Here is a 20,942-nt window from a genome sequence, read left to right on the forward strand (position 1 = left end):
ACAAACTATTAGAACTAATAAAAATAGGGTAAGCTTGCTGACTTCAAAATCAAAATACAAAAACCAGTAACACTCATTTATACTGAAAAGAAAACATCAATAAGAACTTTTATAAAAGATACAATTCCACAGGTAAAACAAGACTAGCCATGAGCTGGCACTTGTAGAAGCTGAGTAATAGACTTGTGTGTTCATTATACCAGTTGGTCTTCTTTTGCACAGTTTAAAATTTTCCATGTTAAAAAGTTAAAATCTAAAAATAAAAATAGTGACGCCATTCAGAATAACAACAGATCTATTAGGTACCTCAAAATATATCTCATAAAGATAGGTAAGATCTTTAGAGAAAAACTTATTTAAAACTTACTGAATAACATTAAAGAAAACATGTAAATAAAGAAATGACCATATTTGTGACAGGAAGCTTTGACGTCATGAGATGTGAATTCTCCCCCAAATTAATCTATAAGCTCCCAAAGGGTATTTTGCAGAAATTTCCAAGAAGATTTTAAAGTTCATATGAAATACTAATGTTTTGAGAATAGTCAAAAGGGAGAGGAGAAGGGGAAATTAACCCTTGTTGAGCACTCAGCATGGACCAGTCACTGTTCACAGCCCTTTCCCTGTATTATCTCATTAATCCTCCCCACACTGTGGGGCAGATAATACATCACCACCATTTCCTAGAGGGAGACACTGGAGAAAAGGTCACATAATTTGTCTGAGGTTTAGGGTAACCAACCACTATGGTGTGCCCAGCACTGAGGGGTTTCCTGCGACGTGGGACGCTCAGTGCTAACACTGGGGGAGTCTCGACAACACAGCACGGTCAATCACCTTCCCAAGGTCCCACAGCAGTAACCAGATGGCAGAACTGATATGCAAACCTCGGCAAGCAGATCTCAGGGTCTATCCTCTACACACCAACCAATCTAAACACGTAAGATTTATTATGAAGTACAGAATAGTGAAAGTGGTACAACACTGGAAACGGGATAAATCAACAGTCCAACGGAACAAGGAACCCAGAAGCATGTCTGCCCATAGTTCGTGTTTATTAGAGGGGAAAAGGATTCAATGAATATTACTGGGACGACTGGTTATCTTCTCGATATGGGGAAAAAACAGACGCTGATCTCATAGGATAAATAAAAAAATAAATTCCCATTATACTAAAAGTGAACAGCAAAAAGCTAAAATTTAGAAAAAATGTTAAAAAGTCTCTTTTGGAGTTTAGGACAGAGAGGATTTCTTAAACTAAACTTAAGAAAAATGTGCAAATGATAAGAATAAGTAATTCAAAGAAGAAACACAAAGAACAATACAAACACATAGAAAGAGTCTTAGAGTCTCTAGAAGTCAGAAAGATGCCAAGGAAGACAATGAAATATTTCACATCCAGCTTGGCAACATTTAAAAGTCTGAAAATGCCTAGTATTTGCAAAAATGTAGGTAACCAGAACTCCCTAACAAGTAGGTATCGGTACAAGAAATTTAGGAAGCAACAGAGCAAAATACATTAACATAGAAAATAGGCATACTGCGTATCTCAACCATCCATTTGTAACAGGTTCGCTAGAGCTCACGCCTGTGTGCAAGGAGATAGGTACAAGTATCCTCGCACCATCGCAATATCAACAAGTTGGGGAAAACATATTTATCACCAGAGAAGTGAACAATTTATGGTTTAGTCATTCAACTAAAAGGAATGAAGCAAGCGCATGTATCAACATGAATAAATCTTTAAAAATATGTTGATTTTTAAAAAGCAAGTTGCAGAAGGCTGTTGTATATGGTAGGGCACCATTTATATAATATTTAAGTACAAAAACAATATCAAATATTGATTAGGGATATGTATATACATACAAACCCTCCAGCTTCAGAGTAGCGGTTGCTTCTGAAGAACGAGGAGGAATTGGATGGGTACGGAGAATAGGGGATTGTTATAAATATATCTTTAACATCTTACATCTTTAAATTTTAAAAATTCTGAAGCATATATAGTAAAATCTAGTTGGCAAGAGTATGAGTGTGTAATTTATTCTCTATCCTTTTTCCACTTTAAAAATATTTCGGTTTTTATAAGAGAATGGATGATGAGGGTCAAAATTCTTCCTCAATCATCTTTTTCATGAACATCTCAAATTATACTGAAATTGGCTGAAAAAATGATTTTAGTTTAGAAAGTTTACTTAGGATGCCGCACTTCAGGAATACAGCTATTCCATAAACCGCAGTACAATTACACTCAGATATAACACAGACTCTAAATCCTAACGCAGGCTCCCAAGAACCCTACCAAAACCCCCAGGACTTAAAAAATGAAAACGAAAAAGCAAAACCAGGTTCTCAGATGACATTCAGATTCCTGTGAGCATAGATCTCACGATAAATGCTTAAATCCTATCCTAGCTTTCATTACAAATATGGCAAAATACAAACCAAGGAATCTTTTGGTCAAACTGCAGGCCAGTGATCACCATGTCCCACGGAGGGAAGGCATGGCAGGTGGATCAACAGTTCTAAGATTGGATCACCTAGACTGACTGGGGTGGCCCAAGCTCCTAGGAGCAGGTGAACAGCCAGAAGGTCCAGGTTGAGTCCGAGGAGATGGCCCAATTTTTTAAGCAGTTGCCTGGAAGCTGAGCTCTTCCTATAGCCTTGGGATGACATAAAAGCTTAAAGGATAAACAACATCAATATGATGCTGAATTATTCGGCTTGTCGATCCCATCTATCAGTCAGAGGCAAGGTATACTGGGCATTAAACAAAGCACAAGGATGCAGAGTGAAGAACGAGCTGGAGGAAGTTTGAGGATTGAAAAGGGCAGCCTGTCAGAAAGCATGAGATTCAACGCGCACATTTCGATTGGCAGATCAAGTTTATTTGAACTGCATTATCATTCTGTTTATAACCAAACTAAATTACAAGCTCATTGCTATAGACATTGTAATTATTCCAAAGATAGAGCACAGAGATTACAAAATGTTTACCGCAGCTCGGTGACGACCCCGTCTCCGTCATGAGACAGGCTGGAGAGCCCCTCCATCTGGCACTTAGCAGACACTCATCATCTGAAGCCCTAGGTTCCTCCTCTGGAGAGGGAGGGTAATAACACGACTGGCTGCAGGATTCTTCCACGAGGACTGCACGAGAGCGTGCAAGCAAAGATCTCAGAACAGCTCCTGGCAGCAAAGCACTCAATAAATGCCTTTTTAAATGACTACGTGCTGGTATAAAAACTTGGGGTTTAATAAAATACTAAACAAACACACAAAGAAACAGCTACTAAAAATTCACAGAAACTATTTCCTTAAACATTCTGTCTAGATTATTTCAACTTCACTTTCTCAATCCCAGAGAGCTGATAATTAAAGAAATGCACATACTACAGAGCTGTTTAATACGGCTCCCAGTGGGCACACAGCCAAAGGGCTAGGAGGCTAGCCATTTGGTACCAAAGAAACATCTGAAAATGTTTCTCACACCTGTCTTTATAAATCATAGACACTGCAGGAACAACTTAGCTTAAAAAGGCCTCTGGAACACACTCTGATACAAAAACAAAAAAATTTTTTCCAACTGTAATGAGTTCATTACAGCATCATCTACTCCAGGAAGAAATATGCTTAGCTTTTTAGATGATGTAGTTGCAGCCCTTAAAAAAAAAAAAAAAGCTTTACAGTTTCCACAGCTGCAACATCTATCTAATTAGGTATATGCTAACTTTAAGTATTTACAGAATTTGAAGAGAAAGTTTTGAAACATTTAAAAATGGATGTAATTTTTGTTTCCACAAGGAAGGAATAGAAAGAGTCGAAGGAGAAGTGAGAGAAAGGAAACCTGTCCATCTGGGGAGTGTGGTCCTCACAGCAGGGGCTGACTGCTACACGGATACAGCAGATCCACAGGGTTTCCCATACGCCCTCCTGAAACCCTACCACAAGGAATAATAATGACAACAATAATAAACAAAGAGAACTGGAGAGAAGATGACGGCAGGTAAGAGAAAGCAACTAAAGCTTTGGCAGATGGCAGAGGATGACAAATAGTAACCTACTCAGCAGAGAAGAGAGCTGGAACCCTGTTTGCCTGGAGAGGAGGGAAACCATCAAGAAGGTGAGATGGATGAGCAGAACCCCAGAAAGGCTTGGGAATGGAAGGCACTGGGCATCCTGAGGGCCAGTACAGGCCGAGCTGAAAGACTAGCCAAGGAGAAGCTAGAGTGTCAGGTCCGCTGCAAAGCCAGCAGAGCTAGGGGAGTGCCACCCCCTTGCCAACAGACTAGGAGTTGTATTTTCTGGAGACACCGAAGCAGAGAAGTTCTACACTCACGACCCTGGGCGTAGCTGAGAGCGAGGGAGGGGTAACGAGGTGCCAAACTGAAAACAACAACAAAACACCTTCACCCTTAAGCACACTTCCCCTTAACTCTGATCTCCTACCCAGCTCACAGACCCTGCCACCAGGCTTAAATCCTCAGCTGAAGGCTGCAAGATTCTTCTTTGGGGAAACTGATCAGCCTAAGAAAAAAGATACAACGATGTATGAAGGTCCCTGCAACATAATGTGTGCTTCTGAAACACACAGAACTTTCAATCAGCTTCTTAGTGTCTCCTTATTAAATATAAACAGAGAGCCGAAACTCAGACATTTGAAGAAAGGCAGAGACGATAAAATGGGGACAGGGAAGAATCTCACAGCTAATGCTAAGAACGAAGTGGGCAAAAGAACGCTTGAAAATAAAAATTAATAGACTCCAAGAGTTCATAGAAATCTTGCATCTATTATGAAATAAAAACAGAATACACAAAAAGGAGAACATTCATAGAACAAAAATATATCTTGGAAATTAAATATCAGTAACAGAAATAACTTGAATAGCAGGGTTGTAAATAAAATTAAACTCGGAAAGTAGAACAAAAATACAGAGATGAAAATTAGAGGATGTTTTCAGGAGGGTGGGATATTCAGCTAATAGCAGTTTCAGAAAAGCATGATAAAAACAGTGAGGAAGAAATAATTGAAGACATAATACAAGAAAGTACTAGAACTTTATGGCATGAGTTTCCAAACTGAAAGGGCCCACAGAGTGCCCAGCACGATTACTGATAAGAAATTAGCTAAAAGATATCATCATGAAATGAAAAAATACTAGGGATAAAAATAGGATAAAAGCTTCCAGAAAGAAAAACAGCCTACATTTAAAGGACTGACATAGTACCATCAAGTTCTCAAGCAGCAACGGGCACAGAGGCAATGAAGAAATGTTTTATAAATACTGAGGAAGTATGACTTCCACCCTAGGATTTTATACCTAAACAAACTAGCAGTCAAGGGTACATATACATATATATACAAATATATATACATATTTGTATGCAAGCTATAGCAGACACACATTCCAACCTTCTTTCTTACTCACAGAACTCTGTGTTGTTTGAAACACCAATGTGTACAGCTAAAAATATTTCCTTTGCTATCTTCCCATGCAGCTCGCAGTAGCCCTGTGTCACAGTCTGGCCAAGAGAAAATCTGCTACAGAGGTTTCTGGAAATAGTCCAATTTTCCTGATAAAATAGATTTGCCTGGCTCTGCTTTTTCGCCTCTTCTGCCCTATTACCTCCTGGAATGCACATATAAAGCCAAGAGGTACCGCAGCCTCCATGAGACCATGAAGCAGTAAACATAAAGGCAAAACCCAGCGTATAAGTATGGTAGATACAAACAAAAGCAGGAGCTTGGGTCTCTGATAGTATCACTGACCCGCTACCCCAGCGACCACACTGCTTACTTCACCACTGCTTGTTATGTAAAGGTAAAGGAAAAAAAAAACTTAAAAAAAAATTGCTGTAGTCAGGTTTTCCGTTATTTGCAACTGAAAGCATTCCTGACGAGTTATCAAAAAATTTTTATCTGCCACACGCCCTTCCTCAGGAAGTTACCAGAAGATGCGCTCCACAAAAATAAGAAATAAACTAAGGAAGAGAAAGTTATGATGCTTGGAAAATAGGTGACCCAACCCAGGAAGGATGCAAGAGGAATTTCTAGCATCTTACTAATAGGGTAGTCCTGAGACAAGAGCCGTCCTGCATGCCTAAAAAAAAAAGTAACCAGTTTTAGATGAATTTAACTTAATTTTACCCAAAATATTATAATTTCAACATTTAATCAATATAAAATTATTAAGGGGAAAAAAAACTAACCCGTTCATGTTGGATCAGGAGGATAAAAGGCTCCAGGAGACGACAGCAAGAAAAAATAAATAATGGATAGATTACCTGATGTCTTTGATCATATTGAAAGTAGTTTAAAAATTCTTCCAGAAACTTTGGAGGTAAGGTAGAGATTGGTACACAGAAAGCAAAGCAAAAAAACAAAAACAAAGCAATTATTAACTCTAGGAAAAACACAAAGTTGTAAGGGGGTGAAATAGAATTGTAGGACGCTGTGTGGCTCAACTGTGAACAATATTTGCAAAGTCTTCATAGTGCAAACATTGAACATTGTTTTTTAAAAAATTATGGCAATACTATATTGGAAAGTTGGAAAGAAGAGAAGCCAGCGTGGCTGGAGTACAATGGGCAAGGGGGAGAACGGTAAGCAAGGAGATCACAGAGGAAAATAGAGATTAGGTCATCCAGAGGTTTGGATTTTCCTAAGAGCCACTGGAGAGTTTTAAACAGGAAACCAGCATGATCCAACTCATGATTGAAAATGATGACTTTGGCTGTGGTGTTGGGAAGAATACACTGTGCAGGGACAAGAGGGAAAGCCAGCAGACCGGTTAGGATGCTATTATATTGGGATAAGAGGCTTCTGCAAAAGAGATAAAGAGAAGGGGAAGAAGTGGCCTAGGCTGGGGAAGGCACACTTTGAAATGGAGAGAAGTGGGTAGATGGGAATACATTTTGGAAGTTGATGGTTCATGAAGGGAAAGGGGAGACTCAGGGATGACTTACCAGATGTTTGCCTGAGGCATCTGGAGAAGGCAGAGGATGCTATTATTGAGTTGGGATGACTAGGGGAGGAATGGATTCAGGAGTGGAGGGTTTGGGATCCAGAGTTCTGTTTGGGACCTGTCAGGGCTGAGATGACACTGGAGGGTACCAAGCAGGCAACCGGTCTGGAGCTCAGGGTTAACACACAGAGACACGAAGCCCAGAATATGCTCTGCCTTCAACAGGGGTAATTCCTGATTTTTCTCTTGCCAACACAAAGCAATGTTTCATTATATGTTTGGATTTTTAAACAACCTCAATGCTATGATTTGGTGCACTGATTGATTTAAGACTTGATACTGAGAATCTGAGGGTAAACAGGGAATGCTGGGGTATTACAACACATAACCCACTCGAAATGTTTAGGCCTAACTGGTTTTCTATTTTGAGTCATATGTATCCTAAGGAAAAACTTTCTCCACCAAAGCTGCAGTCATAAAATAATAGCCCCCTTCTGTGAAATAATTTCCCATTATTAGCATGATTTAGTAAACATTTTCCTCTAAAAAGAAATATTGCCCATGCTCAGTGGACTTCTGTTATGTGGATAGAGCACGTGCCAAGTTAAAGACCACCTCAGGCACGCTTTGAGATTCTGTTTCAGTTCTTACAAAGTTCATTCTCAATAAACATTCAAAAGGACCAATTTGTACAAAAGTCTTTCAAAACACTTTTGACTACCAGTATTTTCATTTGCAGGTCATAGAGTTCTTTAACTAAACAGTCAACAGTATTCTTTCTTGGCTTTCTCATTGCTTCTTCATTAGTTTGTGCAATCCTTTTATTTAATCATTAATTCCCAAATTGGTCTTCACTGCTGTGTGGATTTTAATGAGAACTGAGTTTTAACCACATTACAGTAGATGCGATGGGGGTGGAGGGTAGCAGTGGCAATTGCAAAATAAATCGTACCAGAAAGTGGTAACGGTTGGTGATTGAGGCCAGTTGTTGAAAAATAAATGCCTGTTATGTAGAATCATAGAAATTTGGACTTAGAGGCCAAGGCAAGGCATCCATTGGTAGACCGACAGCGCCTCTAGCGGTGGAAAGACAACGGCGGCGGTGGCGGAGATCCAGGGAAGCTTCTGCATTTTTAAAAAGGCACCTGCTGGGTGAGTCTTCATTATGCAAAAAGAAAGCATCCACAGGTGCCCAATTTTAAGGGGATACAACTTGGGAAAATCTAGACCTAGAAAACAGCTATAATCTCCACACTCTAGTTTAACTCCTAAATGAGTTGTCGCTTTACACAAGGTGGATTTAAGGTTATTTATGCCCGAGAAACTGACGGAGTGGCGGGAGGCGGAAAAATTCTGCTCAAGTTTGGCCGCCACTAACAACTAGTGAGCGATGCGGAATTTAAAAGAGAGGAAAAGAAAACTGAAGCGGCAGGCAAAAGAGTTAGTTTTTAAACACGGAGACCGTAGAACACAGCAGGCACACCTGCGGAGAAGGGAAGGCTCACCTGCGTGATTATTGCGCGTCCCCCAAGTGTATCCGCGGGGGAGGCAGGGGTGGAAAGGAAACCTCACAGAGAGCTGACCCAGAGCCTGGGGAGGGGGGTCACTAAGGGACAGGGACAGTAAGAGGACCCGACGCGCATCATCCCGGGCGACACGTGTAACTGTCAAGACAGAGAGAGATACCCTAACAAATGACACCCGAGAGAGGAGGGGACGGGGGAGCAGCCCCGAGGCTGTGCCATCCGGGCTCCGCGCTGGCGGTTGCCAGGCCCCGAGCCAAGTGCTCCCTCCTCCCCCCGGGAAGCGGCACCTGGGAGGGAGGGTCCTCTCTGCCCCGGGAACCCGAGCGGGGGAGGGGGGGCTCCGCAGCTGCGCCCCGGTGCGCCGCCTCGCGGGGCAGCCCTGCTCCTCGGTGTCCCCCTAGTGCTGCGCGAGGTGCCCCCGAGGGACGAGACCCCAGCCAGCGGACGACCCCGAGCGGCGGGCGGGAGAGGACAGCGGGGGGACCAGCAGGGAGCCGGGTGGGCTCAGAGACTTACCTCGGGCCGCGCGGGGCGCGAGCAGAGCCCCGGCCAGGGCGAGCAGGAGGGCGCGGGCGGGGGGCGCGGGCGGCGGGCGCGCTGCCATCGTCGCCGGCCTTCAGTGCAGCAGCTCTCGGGGCCGGCGGCGAGCGCTGCACCATCCCCCGCGGGCGCCGAGAGGGGGCCGGGCGTCGCGACCCGAGGGATTTCCTGCTGCAGGGAGTCAACTCCGAACCCCTCGCGCAGCGCCCGCGCCGCTGGTGAGCTAGTCTAGGCTTTCATTTTTTTAAAGAAAAAAAGTTTTCCCCCCGTGTGTGCGCGCGCGCGCTGTTCTGGCAGGAGCCAGCCTTGACCGTTGCAATAAATGAGCAAACTGTCCGAGTTGGCCCGGGGACGAGGAAGATCGTTAGTGAGAGAAGGCAGGCCTGTGAAATGGATCCACGGCCAACAGTCACCGTTCTCATTACCACGGAACAAATTATCGTCTCCCCCGCACCCCCGCCCGCCGGCGGCGTCCCGCGGGTCCTAGAGACCGCTCAGGGTGCCCCGCCAGGGTCCCGCCCAGAGCCTGCGCTCGCCCACCCCCGGGGGCGGCTCGGTGCAGGGCGCCTCCCGGGCCGCGCGCCCTGGCGGCACAGACGTGGCTCGGTGGAGGCGCGGGCGCCCGGAGCGCACACATCCCCGCCCCAGGATGATGTGGCCGCGGGGCCCGGGGCGCCCGACTGCCAAGAGCACACGCGGCTGCACGGTCCAGCTTTCCAGTCTGAGGCTGGAAATGATGACTCGGCTGCTCGCTCCCCGGCTCGCCCGGAACCCGCGGAACGCGGGTAGCAAGTCTGAAAGGCGGTCCACCGGCCGGGTGGGCGTCCCGCGACCTTCCCCTAAGCCCCCAAACGGACACTTCATGCCCGAGAAATAAGGTTGGATTCGCAGGCACAGGCCGCCTGGGCATTACGCTTTGATGTATTACTTTAGGTTTCACGTTGATAGATTGACTCACGTTTCCTTTCCATGGCATGGACCCAGAAAAGGGTGTACAGTGATGTTTCCCAAACTTTCCTGATCATGAGAAGCATCTGGGCCCGTCTGTTAAAAATACAGCTTCCCGGGCGCCCTTCTTTGCCTTGGGAATGAGACTCTCCAGGCCACGGAGTCAGGGGAGCACCGGGTGTTTGGGAAACAGCAACCAAATGAATGGAGGACCTCTCCTTCTTGCGCCTGACAGCCTCGAGCTCCTGTGTCAGTTTTTCTAATAGGACTTCTTGCCCTCTGGGAGACAAGGGAGCTACCCAAACTGAAGGAGCTGGATGCATTAAGGAAGGTTGCCAACCACCTTGTGGGGCTACAGTGACCCCCAACCTTGGTGTCTTATTAGAACCAAAAGAGTTAAGGAGATAGAAACCCCCCCTCCCCCCCACCCCCCAGTTAATGAACTCAGAATCTCCTAAAACAAGCGGAGCCTGAAGAGTTTTCAAAGCCCCAGGTGATTCTACTGTGCAGCGAGGGCGGGGAGCCACCCATGGAAATCTGTCCTGTGACCTCCCACCAGTTCCCCCAAGAGGCCTCATTCTAAGAGGCCATTAGCCAGCCACCGAGGAAACCCCCTTCCTTACCATTTCTTCCTACTGGAAAGCAGCTTTTCTCACTATCTCCCTCCTGCCCCCAGGTTTTTACAGTGTTCCCAGGAACCAGGTCAACCCTCTCAACAAAGAGCAGGCCTTGTTTAAAACGCCAGAGACACTGGCCCAAAGGCCCCCGTCTCAGTGCCAGGACATCTCAACACTCCGTCTGGAAGCGAGGCCTGGGTCCAAGGCCCAGGTTCAGGCAAGCCCTGCTCCTTCCCTGCCCTGCTCTGCTCAGCATGGCTGTCTTTCTTTGTTCCTTCATTTGTTCATTCTCTCCATCAGCAGTTAGCACCGCCAGGTTAGGAACTTGGGAAAACAAACTGATGAGAGAGGCCTCCTGCCTTCAAAGACTTTTCTGTCTGGCAGGACAAACTGATAAATCATGACTATTGAATGGTGTGAGCTGGTTACTTAACCTATTTAATGATCATTGGGCTGTTTGTTAACTGGGCTGTTTGTTAGCTGCATTATTTATCACACACTTCGTATAACTGGAGTATCTGGAGTATCATGCTAAAGCGCTTCCCATGCATTATTCCATTTTAGAATCCTGACTATCTGGATGAGGAGACTGCAGCAGATTGAGGTTAAGTGCCTTTCCCGTGGTCGCAGGGCTGCGAAGTGGGTCAGAGCCCACGCCAGATCTGTTTGCAGGTACAGCCTGTCTTTGACTCTGACGTCCAAGCTTCAGCTGCAGCATCTAAGTGGAAGTAAGAATACAGGCCTCCCAGGTGGCCATGAGCATGAACTGAGCTATGGCCATGGCTTCCCAGCCCACAGGGGCTCCTGACGTGCGGTGAGAATTCAAATCCCTTTGAACTTGACGTTTCCTTTGAGGTCAATGGGACAGGCTAGCCTTAGGACGAGTCCAGCTGCTGGCCTCTTGAATCTTTCTGCCTGGATAAATTATTTACTAATAATAGACTGAATATATGCAGTGCACTGGGCTGGGGGTTTTATATACTTTCTCTCCGAATGATCCATTTCTTTTTGTTCTTTAATATTCAGCTGTTACTCTTGACTGTAGAAGTCCAATTTTTTTTTAAACCTGGAATTTGCAAAGCTCCCCCCAAAGGGCTACAGGTGCCATAAGACTGGCCTTGGTTTGTTTTTGACCGAATGAAACAAAGCAGCCAATGCAAGGGGAAAAAAGAAAGACAGGAAAGAGAATCCTAGCCACAAGCCGGGGTTTCTTAACCTTCTAATTCCCCACCTCTGTGAAGCGAGGAGCCTGGGCTGACACCCTATGCATAGATTCCATGCTCGTCTGTAACCGCCTGCCAGCCAGGCAGAGAGCAAATCTGACGTCCGGCAGATGGTTGGCCTTTGGATGGGGACCCTGTCTCTTCATTCACAGGAAATGGAAGCCGACATGGCATTCAATACTGGATTGTTAGGTAATGGTATGGGGTCAGAGGCCAGGATCTGCTCATTAAAATTTCAGAAAGATGGCTTGTTGTCCCTTCCTCTCCAGCAGGACTGACCTTTGCGATACCGTTTCCTGATGCTATTTTTGTGCAACAGCCTGGGCATTCACAATCAACAGGGCACCGATTTCTTACCCAAGCTCACATTTAGCTCCATCCACTTTGAATACAAGCAGATGGAAAATGGAGGCAGATTTTCCTAAGCCAGAATTTTACAGGCAGCCACTCCTGATCTCTGCTGTAAGTGAAGGTTCGGCCTCCTTGCAGCTCCACCTATTGATGGAGCTTCAGACGCGGGCTCACGGAACAGCTTCCATCTGTCGGAGCACAGCTCCCAGAGCTTGCTGCAAAAGTCAACAAACAATTGCCACCTAATTAAGATTCTTGCAAATCTTGTTAATTCCATCTCTTGGGGAGATTGAAACTCATGATCTTCTCAGCCTGTTATAACGTGAGGTCCATTTTTCTTTTCATACATCTTCTCCTTTCAAGAATCCGTGCCTTCACCTCCTCAGAAAGGTGCTCCTAAGAGCCTCCTCTGGGCAGGTTAACCCCTCTTGGCTCTGATACCTCCATTACTGCACAGACTCCGTATTTAAGTAGCCTGTCCAAACACCAAAGAAAGAATGCTCTTGGGGCGATCAGGGACTCATGGATGCTCTGGGTCAGAAGGGACATGGAAGTTCACTTAGGCTAGCTCCCCTCATCTATACTCATGTGTCACCTGTCATTTGACCATCCAACTTCCCCTGATACACGTACTGTGATGGGGAACTCATTACCCCCACCCCCACCCCCAGAGGGCCCATTTTTAAGTACTCCAAGCGACTGGCAACACCCAGGAGGAACAGAGAGCTACCATGGCCACAACCCAGCTGCTGAGACAGGCTTCCTGGCTGCACATGCCCATCCTCTCCCATGAGTCCTGGGGCAGGCTGAATAAAAAGACAGTGCTCAGAGAAAGGCAAATGGGGACTCTCAAGAACAAATATGAACTCACCACCAGAATGACCAAATATTCGAAGACCCTCCTTCATTCAAGAAACAAAACTTCATCTTTTTCCCTCTTAGTGTGGGCTAGGCTTGGGGGTTCATTCTCATGAATAAAACGCTGGAAAAATGACAGTCTGTGAGTCTGAGACGAGATCAGGAAAGGCCTGAGTGACTCAGGTCACTCACTCTGGGGGAAACCAGCAGCGTGTGGCAAGGACGCTCAAGCAGCCCATTGTGGAAGAACCAAGGGAAAAGCTGAGGTCTCCTGCCAACAGCCCCAGGAGTGAGCCATCTTGGAAGTGGACCTTCCAGCCCCAATCAAGCTTTCAGATGATGGCAGCACAGGGCAGCGTCTGACTGCAGCCTCCTGAGAGACCCTGAGGCCAATCATCCAGCTAAGCTGCTCCCAAACTCCTCACCCACGGAAATTGCATGAGATAATGAACGTCTGTGGTTTTGAGCCAGTAATTTGGGGTGGTAATTTATTATGCCACAATAGATGACTAGTACACATTTAATAAAGCAAACATTCCTTTTCTGCATTTTTTTCTAGCTTGCAAGGATTCCTGATAACTTCAATATCAAGGGCACCTTCCTTCTTATTTTTGAGCTTTGAATATGAGTTATGGATTGGGTGGCCATAGGTCTCAGTTTTGTCCTAGCATAATTATCAACAGCACCCCCGCTTCACCATCACAAATGTCCTGGTTACTAACAAACTGTGCCGTTATCCTATCTGTAGATAAATATGTCTTTGATGTGGTTTTTTGGGGGCAAGAGGAAGAAGCAGGAATACAAGCTTGGTTCTCGGTTTTGACTCAGTTCCTTCCATGAGTGATGGTTGACTGAGTGACTGACCTCCCAGTGATGGAGAGTACACATGAGCATGGTAACAGCCATAACCACCAGAGCAGAACTGCCTAGGAGCTGGAGCCTCACAAGGTTCTCTGAGTATTTTCACTACACGGCTAACCAGTCACGCAGTGATCTGATCTAAGCTGCCACTTCCGGAAGTTGTGAGACATTTCTTATCAGCCGCCAAAGAACCTGCAGGCATTTGCCATTAACGGTATCTAGAACACGTCAAAGAGAAAATGTGATTAAAGGTCATGCTTGTTCTTGGATTGGGAGACCCACCAGGGGAAGCACAGATGCTCCCACCATCCAGGCTGGCCACTCGCTTGTCAGGTTTCTGCTCTGAAAAATGCACAGGCTCCCAGAAGCCAGGAGAGCTGGGATCATGGGGGGCTCTGGAGACAAGCTGGGGCCTCCATATCTAGTCTGCAGTAGGCTCCCTCCGAGGGAGTGGGGACAGCCTACTTGACAATTATTCCAGGCAAGGCCCTTCCAAGACATGCATACATTTATGAAACTCCTTTACCTGATTTCTCTTGTGGCAAATTAGGCCATTTGCCTCTTATTCTGTACTCTTGAAATAGGGAAATAACTGGACACCGGCCCCTCTTCGTGTATTTGAATGCAGTTCCCATTTCGTCTTAACTGTTTTAGGCAAATCAACCCCAATTTCTTTAACTTGCCTCTTGGGTCCTATTCTTGCTCTCTTTAATCATGTTTTTTGCTCTCCTTTGAATCGTCTCCAGTTTCTTGATTTCTATTAAACTGTGGAGGCCAAATGTGGCCACAGAGCTCCAAGGAGGGTCTGCACGAGGCCAGGGGAAGTACAGGCTGGTTTGTTGAGTCTGCTTTACTGGTGGTGGATCTCCTGCAGTGGAGACTTTTAAGTTCTCTTCGGAGCCCTGGACTAGTTTCTACTTTGGAGGTGAAGGAGCAGTTCTGAGTGGTCCTGGGGAGGTCGACTACTCCGATAGGGGGGTGTTTGGCCCTCCATCCCCTCACTACATGGCCTTGTTTGTGGCGCATGCTGCCCTCCTCCCTCGCTGGAGTTATTTCAGTCCACTTCCGGGATCTCAGTTTTCTATGCTTCTTTTATGCAGGCTCCTTTCTCCCGTTAACTCCTTGATGGACTCAGGCAGAAAAGCCAACTCAAACTTCTGGGGCCTGGGGTCCATGGTTCTTCCTCCTGCACTGAGCTCTGGTCTAGGATCTGAAGTAGCTTTAATTTTTTAGCAGTTATCAAGCATTTGACATTTTCCATCACCACCATATCCTGGCCCAGCAGCACCCCCACTGCTGGAAGCCTGCCGACACCTATCAGTGGGGAAAGTACCCCAACTGCCTCTCTGGGCATAGACTCTGCCAGCATTCCCTTCCCTTGATATTCTTAAGCAATACTCACAAGAGATTTTTCAGCTTACTTTGTCCTAGGCTGGGCTGAAGAATAAAGAAAAGAAGTTGAGCAAACGTCCCCAGAGCTCATTCTGTGTCTGTGCTGGAGCTGGGGACACAGACAACAGCCCCCATTCTCATGACCCACTGGCCTTGTGATACAGAGAATGGCTTTGAGCCTCCCGCAATCATCCTCCCAGACAGCCTCTGCCCTGCATCTGGGCTGCTCTGCCCCAGGCCTGCAGGATCTCATCAACCCTCACCGAATCCTGTTCATTACTCTTCCTTTGAAGGAGGAAACAGAGGCTCTGAAAAGTGATTTGCCTGTGAATGCAAAACTTGTAAGTGGTACAGCTGGGGTTGAAGCTGGGTCTGTCTGATTCCAAGGATCCTCCATTTCATTCCCTCCCTGCTGGTGTTGGCCCCGAACCGAAGTCATAGCTGACCCTTCCTTTCTCCCTCTCCCGTTCCCTTCTAATTAGGCATCACATCCTGTCCATTCTACGTCAGAAATCCCTCCTGAGTCTGTCCCCGCTAGGCCTACCCCCAGTCCCAGGGCTGGGAATCCTGGGGCTTCCCCTTGATGACAGTCACAGCCTCCTCGAGCTTGTTTGCTGTCATTCCAGCTACTGCTACCTCAAGAGCACTTTTAAAGTGAAAATCTGACAAAATTTCACTGGATCCTCATTGTCTTCAGCAATACATTGAATCTCCTTCATGAAGCTATTTGAAATTTGCCCCTCTCCTCCTTTCCACTAGCTGATCCATCCTTCAAGGCCCAGAGTGGTGCCTCTTCCTCTGTGTTGTCTTTTCTATGACTCCAGGCAAAATGGAGACTTTCTCTTTTTTGCTTACACAGTTCCACGTATCTACTGCTAGCATCAGGCTTACCACGTTGTACTCTAATTATTGTTGCGCAAGACTGTCTGCTTCACTAGATAGGGAGCCCCTTGGAGGTGGAACCCCTTGACTGATTCACCATTATATCTGATGTGCCCACACTTAGTCCAGAGCCTGGCAACAAGAAGAGACAGTATTTCTTGTTGAGTGGATAAATGAACCAGGGTGTCCATGTTCCCTCTTGGGTCTTTAAGATTTTTCTTCTATACGCAGTCATGCACCCCATAACAACGTTTGGTCAATGATGGACCACATGTATGGCGGTGGTTCCATAAGATTAATACTGTATAGGTGTGTGGTAGGCTGTACCATCTAGGTTTGTCTAAGTGTGCTCTATGATGCTCACACAATGACGAAATCACCTAACAATGCACTTCTTAGAACAGATTCCCATCATTAGGCAATGCATGACTATATAGCTTTCCAATCCAGGCTCAAGAACAGTGATTCCATGTAAGTGTATTTATTGCTGAAGTCCAAGAAGATAAGTAGGCAATATTTCATTTCTTTCCCAAATCATTCCCCCAATAACCTCCGTAATTATTCCAGTGAAGGCCTATTACCATGGCAAATCAAGTTAGAACTGGTTTTCACAGAGCTAGCAATCATGCCAGGGCACGTTTTATTTTCTAAAATCTTCGATTTTTAAGTAAGTCTGTTATTTCTGGTACTATTTTTAAATTTAATAGAAACAAAAAAAACCTTTTTGAAAACTCCAAACAATCTCAAACTGTGTTTTGTTCTGGTAATGACAATGGATAAAGATTGTGGTGACTTGCAGATATTGCCAATGATGGAAAAAATAAATAAGAGCATGAGTCAGAATCATCCGAAACCAGAATGTCTGTTGGTAATAACTCAGAAAGTCACATGGAAGAGCCTGGGTCACAAAGTCAAACTTGATGGTTTTTTAAAAATTTATAATCTCTTATACTAGAGAGCCCTTTCCACCTGGTAGAGTGCCAAGAGACTTTACAACATCTAGCCTTGGGAAGTCAAAATCTTGCACCCTCAAGAAAATGCTGTCTCTCTTGGGGTCAGGATGCAGACAGTCTCCTGTGCCGTATGGAAAAATGACCCACCCTGGTGAGGAAGCAACGTAACAGTAAAGAGGAGGTTATTGAAGTAAGGTGCAGCCGTGCCTGCAGCCTAATCCTTGCAGGCACATTTCCAGCAGCACAGAGGGTGCTTTAGCCTCACTCTGGGTGGGGTTGATGTAGAATTGGATTCCGTGTGCAATTGCTCTGCATCAGAATACTTCAAGTGTTACCCAAAAGTATGGTTTGGCTATTCAAAACCAACCACTTCTCCACCTAGCCACGGAGGGAGGAAAGTGCCCTGCTCATTCATCCCCGAGCAGTATGTTGTAGTCAACCCTGTGTTGGGCTTCCTAATGACTGTCAGGCTTAAATCTGCCAGCTCGGTCCCAGTGACCAGCAACCATGATCTCCATCCTAGAGGTGGCCATCCTGGGGGAGGAAAATGTGAGCAGTCAACAATGTTACGATAGAATCTCTGGTGTCAACCCCCCAAATGGTCCTCTAGTCCTTAACAGAACCGGCACCAGAGGTCCAAACACAAAGTCTTTCCAGAGCTGAGCCCCACTTCCTCCTTCTGCCTAGATTTATGGCAAGTGACCTGTTTCACGGCTCTGTTACTGACCTATTTCTGAGTTCTATTTTGGAAAGTGACACGAAAGTCTCCTGTATCCCTGCAAAAGAAGAGGAGGAAGAAACACAGCCCCGGGCGCCACATCCACACCCCAGAAACCAAGGCCGTAGTAATTTTCCACAAAGGAGCACTCGTTTTCTTTCACAAAAAAACAAGTCAGAAAGCGCTTAAAAAGTGTTAGCAGTCCTTTCAAAAGTAAAAGATACATACGCTAATTTTTCAGATGCTTATCTTCTGGTAAAACACCTACAGGATACTGTCCATGCCTGTTGGCGGAAAGCCCCATGGTACAAATAGAAACCAGCACTGACGTATGAGCCGCGGTGGCTTTAGACGCACATGGCCCTCCACAACCTCGCCCTGCTTGGTGTCACTTTAATCGGAGGTTCTGTTTCTGAGTTGTAACCCCACAGCATGCTGGTGGAATAAAAATTACATATCTGTTTTATAAAAGAGAATTATAGTCTGAGTAGCAGATGACCAACATCCAGTTCCCAATGGTAGTTATAGGCCCATTCAACAATGACGCTATAATAATGGCAATTACCGTTTACTGAGCACTTACGATGGTCCGATCACCTCACATATATTATTTATAATTTTCCTTATTACCATGTGGGGTATATTTTAGCTTCTCCTTTTACAGATGAAAAACTGAGGCTCGGTGATATTAAAAAAATTACTCAAGACCTCATAACTAGTAAGTAGCAAATCCAAACCAGGACTCAAACCCAGGGCTGCCTAATTCCAGAGTCTGCATTCTTTCTCCCTAAACCAGACTGCCTCTTATAAAAGCAGATTCCACTCAGATTTGGACTTAAATCCTGTGATCATCCCAGTGCCAGTATATCATTGGGTTTCTGTCCCTTAGCATCTATAAAATGGGAACACAACACTGATAGATTTTTAGGTCAATTAAAAATGGAAGGATATGAAATACAATGTGGTACCCTGGACAGGATAGATAGAACAGAAAAAGGACATTAGTGGAAAAAACTAGTGAAATCTGAATAAATTTTGGAGTTTAGTTAATAGCAATGTACCATGGTTATTTTAGCTGTTGACATGGGGAAACTGGATGAAGGGTGTGCGAGAACTCTCTCTGCTATCTTTGCAACTTTTCTATAAATCTGAAATGATTCCAAAATTTAAAAGTTTATTTTTTTAGAAAAAGGGACATCTAAATAAATAAAAGGAAAATTAGTAGCTCTCCTCTTGCGGTTCCTGATTGTGGAGGTCTGTACCAAGTATTATTTATTGTACGTTGATCAGACATGTGGACTAACATTTTCTAATTAGACATCAATGCACTAGGATTAATAAATTTATTTAATAGTGTTACTGAATTCTTTGTACTTTTTCGTTGTTATTTTCTTAATCAATGAATGTCCAAAGTAAAACTGCTATCCAATATAAACATTTTTGACGTTATAAAGTGCTCTCAATAGCTAAATGGAAAATGTGTATAGTATGCCACCTTTCATCCAAGAAGATATGATGTGAATTTATGTGTATAATACTATTATTATATTGTTTTTTAAAATGAACAGATAAACCATAAATATTTTAAAATTATCCCATATGAAGGGAAGAAGGGATCATGACAGAGAGGAAGAAATAGGTTAGACTTCCTGAATACTTTGGTTTGTAGATTTGATTTTGAAACTGTGAAAATATCCTTACACAATTATAAAACAAACTGAAGTATCAGAAAGGCAGACCCTAAAAGTCAAAAGCAAAATGAAACAAATAAACAAATATTGACTTAGGGCATGACCACAAAGATAGAAACTATTCCATGTGACTATAAACATCAATCTGACTGAACATCCTTAGTAAGACATAGACTAAGCACAAGGAAAAACATACAAAAGAAAAAACAACTTCAAGGGTTATCAACAATTGTGTTATTGACTGTAGAGTTAGGGCTGTTATTCTGAGATTTAAGATTGATGTAATCAAGTAAAATACCCGCTAAATTCTAACTGAAAGTATTCTTATAAACTCATTATATATTTTATTTTTAAAAACGTATTTTCTAGCTTTATGCACTGCAAATGTCTGGCAACAATGGCCAATCTATCACTAATGAATGCTTCTAGTGTCTAGATTGTGGTCTCTACCATTTCACATTAAATGCAACCAGAGCTCCTTGAAGAAATGTCTGACTCAGGTCTGGGACAGGAAATGTATAAGGTGAGCCAGAAAAATCTTGTCATATCAAAAGAAAGGGAGCTAACAAAGATAACTAGAGTCATATCAAAAAGACTCAGGAGCTAACCCAACTATGCTCCCATTAGTCAAAGAGGGGCAATTTGAGCGTCAGCAATAATAACCTGAGTTGAAACACAACAAAATGTTTGTATTCATGAATTCACTAGGATAGATTAAAAACAAACAAACAAAAAGCATCTCTTTGGCAGCTCAGGACGCTAGGGAACCAACTCACTATATTGAGAATGGATCAATGAAAAGAAAGGTTCAAGAATTTCTCCTGACTTCCATGTGAACTCTACCTAAGGGAATTCAAATAGCTGACTTGGTAAAGTGTCTCTTTATGGAAGTAAACCAGGTAATAAATGAAGAAGGAACAATAGAATTAGGGTATAACCATTTTGCACCCCTAATGAAATTGTAGATCTAGGAATGATCATTGTTGTTTACAAAGTTCTCAAAGAGAGATGACCAGATGTTGTGCCTCCTGATGAAAGTATACAAATACTGATATAGCCAAGTCAATTTCAAAACAAATGTCTAAGGAGCAGAGAGACATAGTCAAAGATTAGCTAGCTAAACCTGGACCTTGGGAAACTAGAGCAGTGCAACCCGACATGGGTTCACAGACTGGCATCAGCATCATTAGGAGCTTGTTAGAAATACACATCCTCAGGCCCTACCCCAGACCTGCTTAGCCAGAATCTCTTGGTCCAGGGGCCAGGAATCCGTATTTGAACAAGCTCCCCAGGTGATTCTTTTGCACGCTGCAGTGTGAGAAGCACTGATATGCAGGACAAGCAACGTGGTTACTTCAACAAATGAACAGCAAGAAACATAAGGGAAACTTACGGGTTCCAAAAGAATTTTTTAAAA

At 44.4% G+C, this 20,942-nt stretch overlaps 1 protein-coding gene across 1 annotated transcript in view; it reads right to left on the reverse strand.

Annotated features, from left to right (window-relative positions):
• The window catches only part of ADAM12 (ADAM metallopeptidase domain 12), a 334,852-nt gene extending 325,400 nt beyond the window's left edge, over positions 1–9,452 (reverse strand). The window contains exon 1 of the mRNA XM_046654059.1: positions 9,008–9,452. Within this exon, the coding sequence (XP_046510015.1) occupies positions 9,008–9,095 (88 nt within the window). The 5' untranslated portion in view covers positions 9,096–9,452. The remainder of the gene's footprint in view (positions 1–9,007) is intronic.
• Between the last annotated feature and the right edge of the window lie 11,490 nt (positions 9,453–20,942).

This window comes from Equus quagga, chromosome 2, assembly GCF_021613505.1.
Source record: "Equus quagga isolate Etosha38 chromosome 2, UCLA_HA_Equagga_1.0, whole genome shotgun sequence".
Classification (NCBI taxonomy): domain Eukaryota; kingdom Metazoa; phylum Chordata; class Mammalia; order Perissodactyla; family Equidae; genus Equus; species Equus quagga.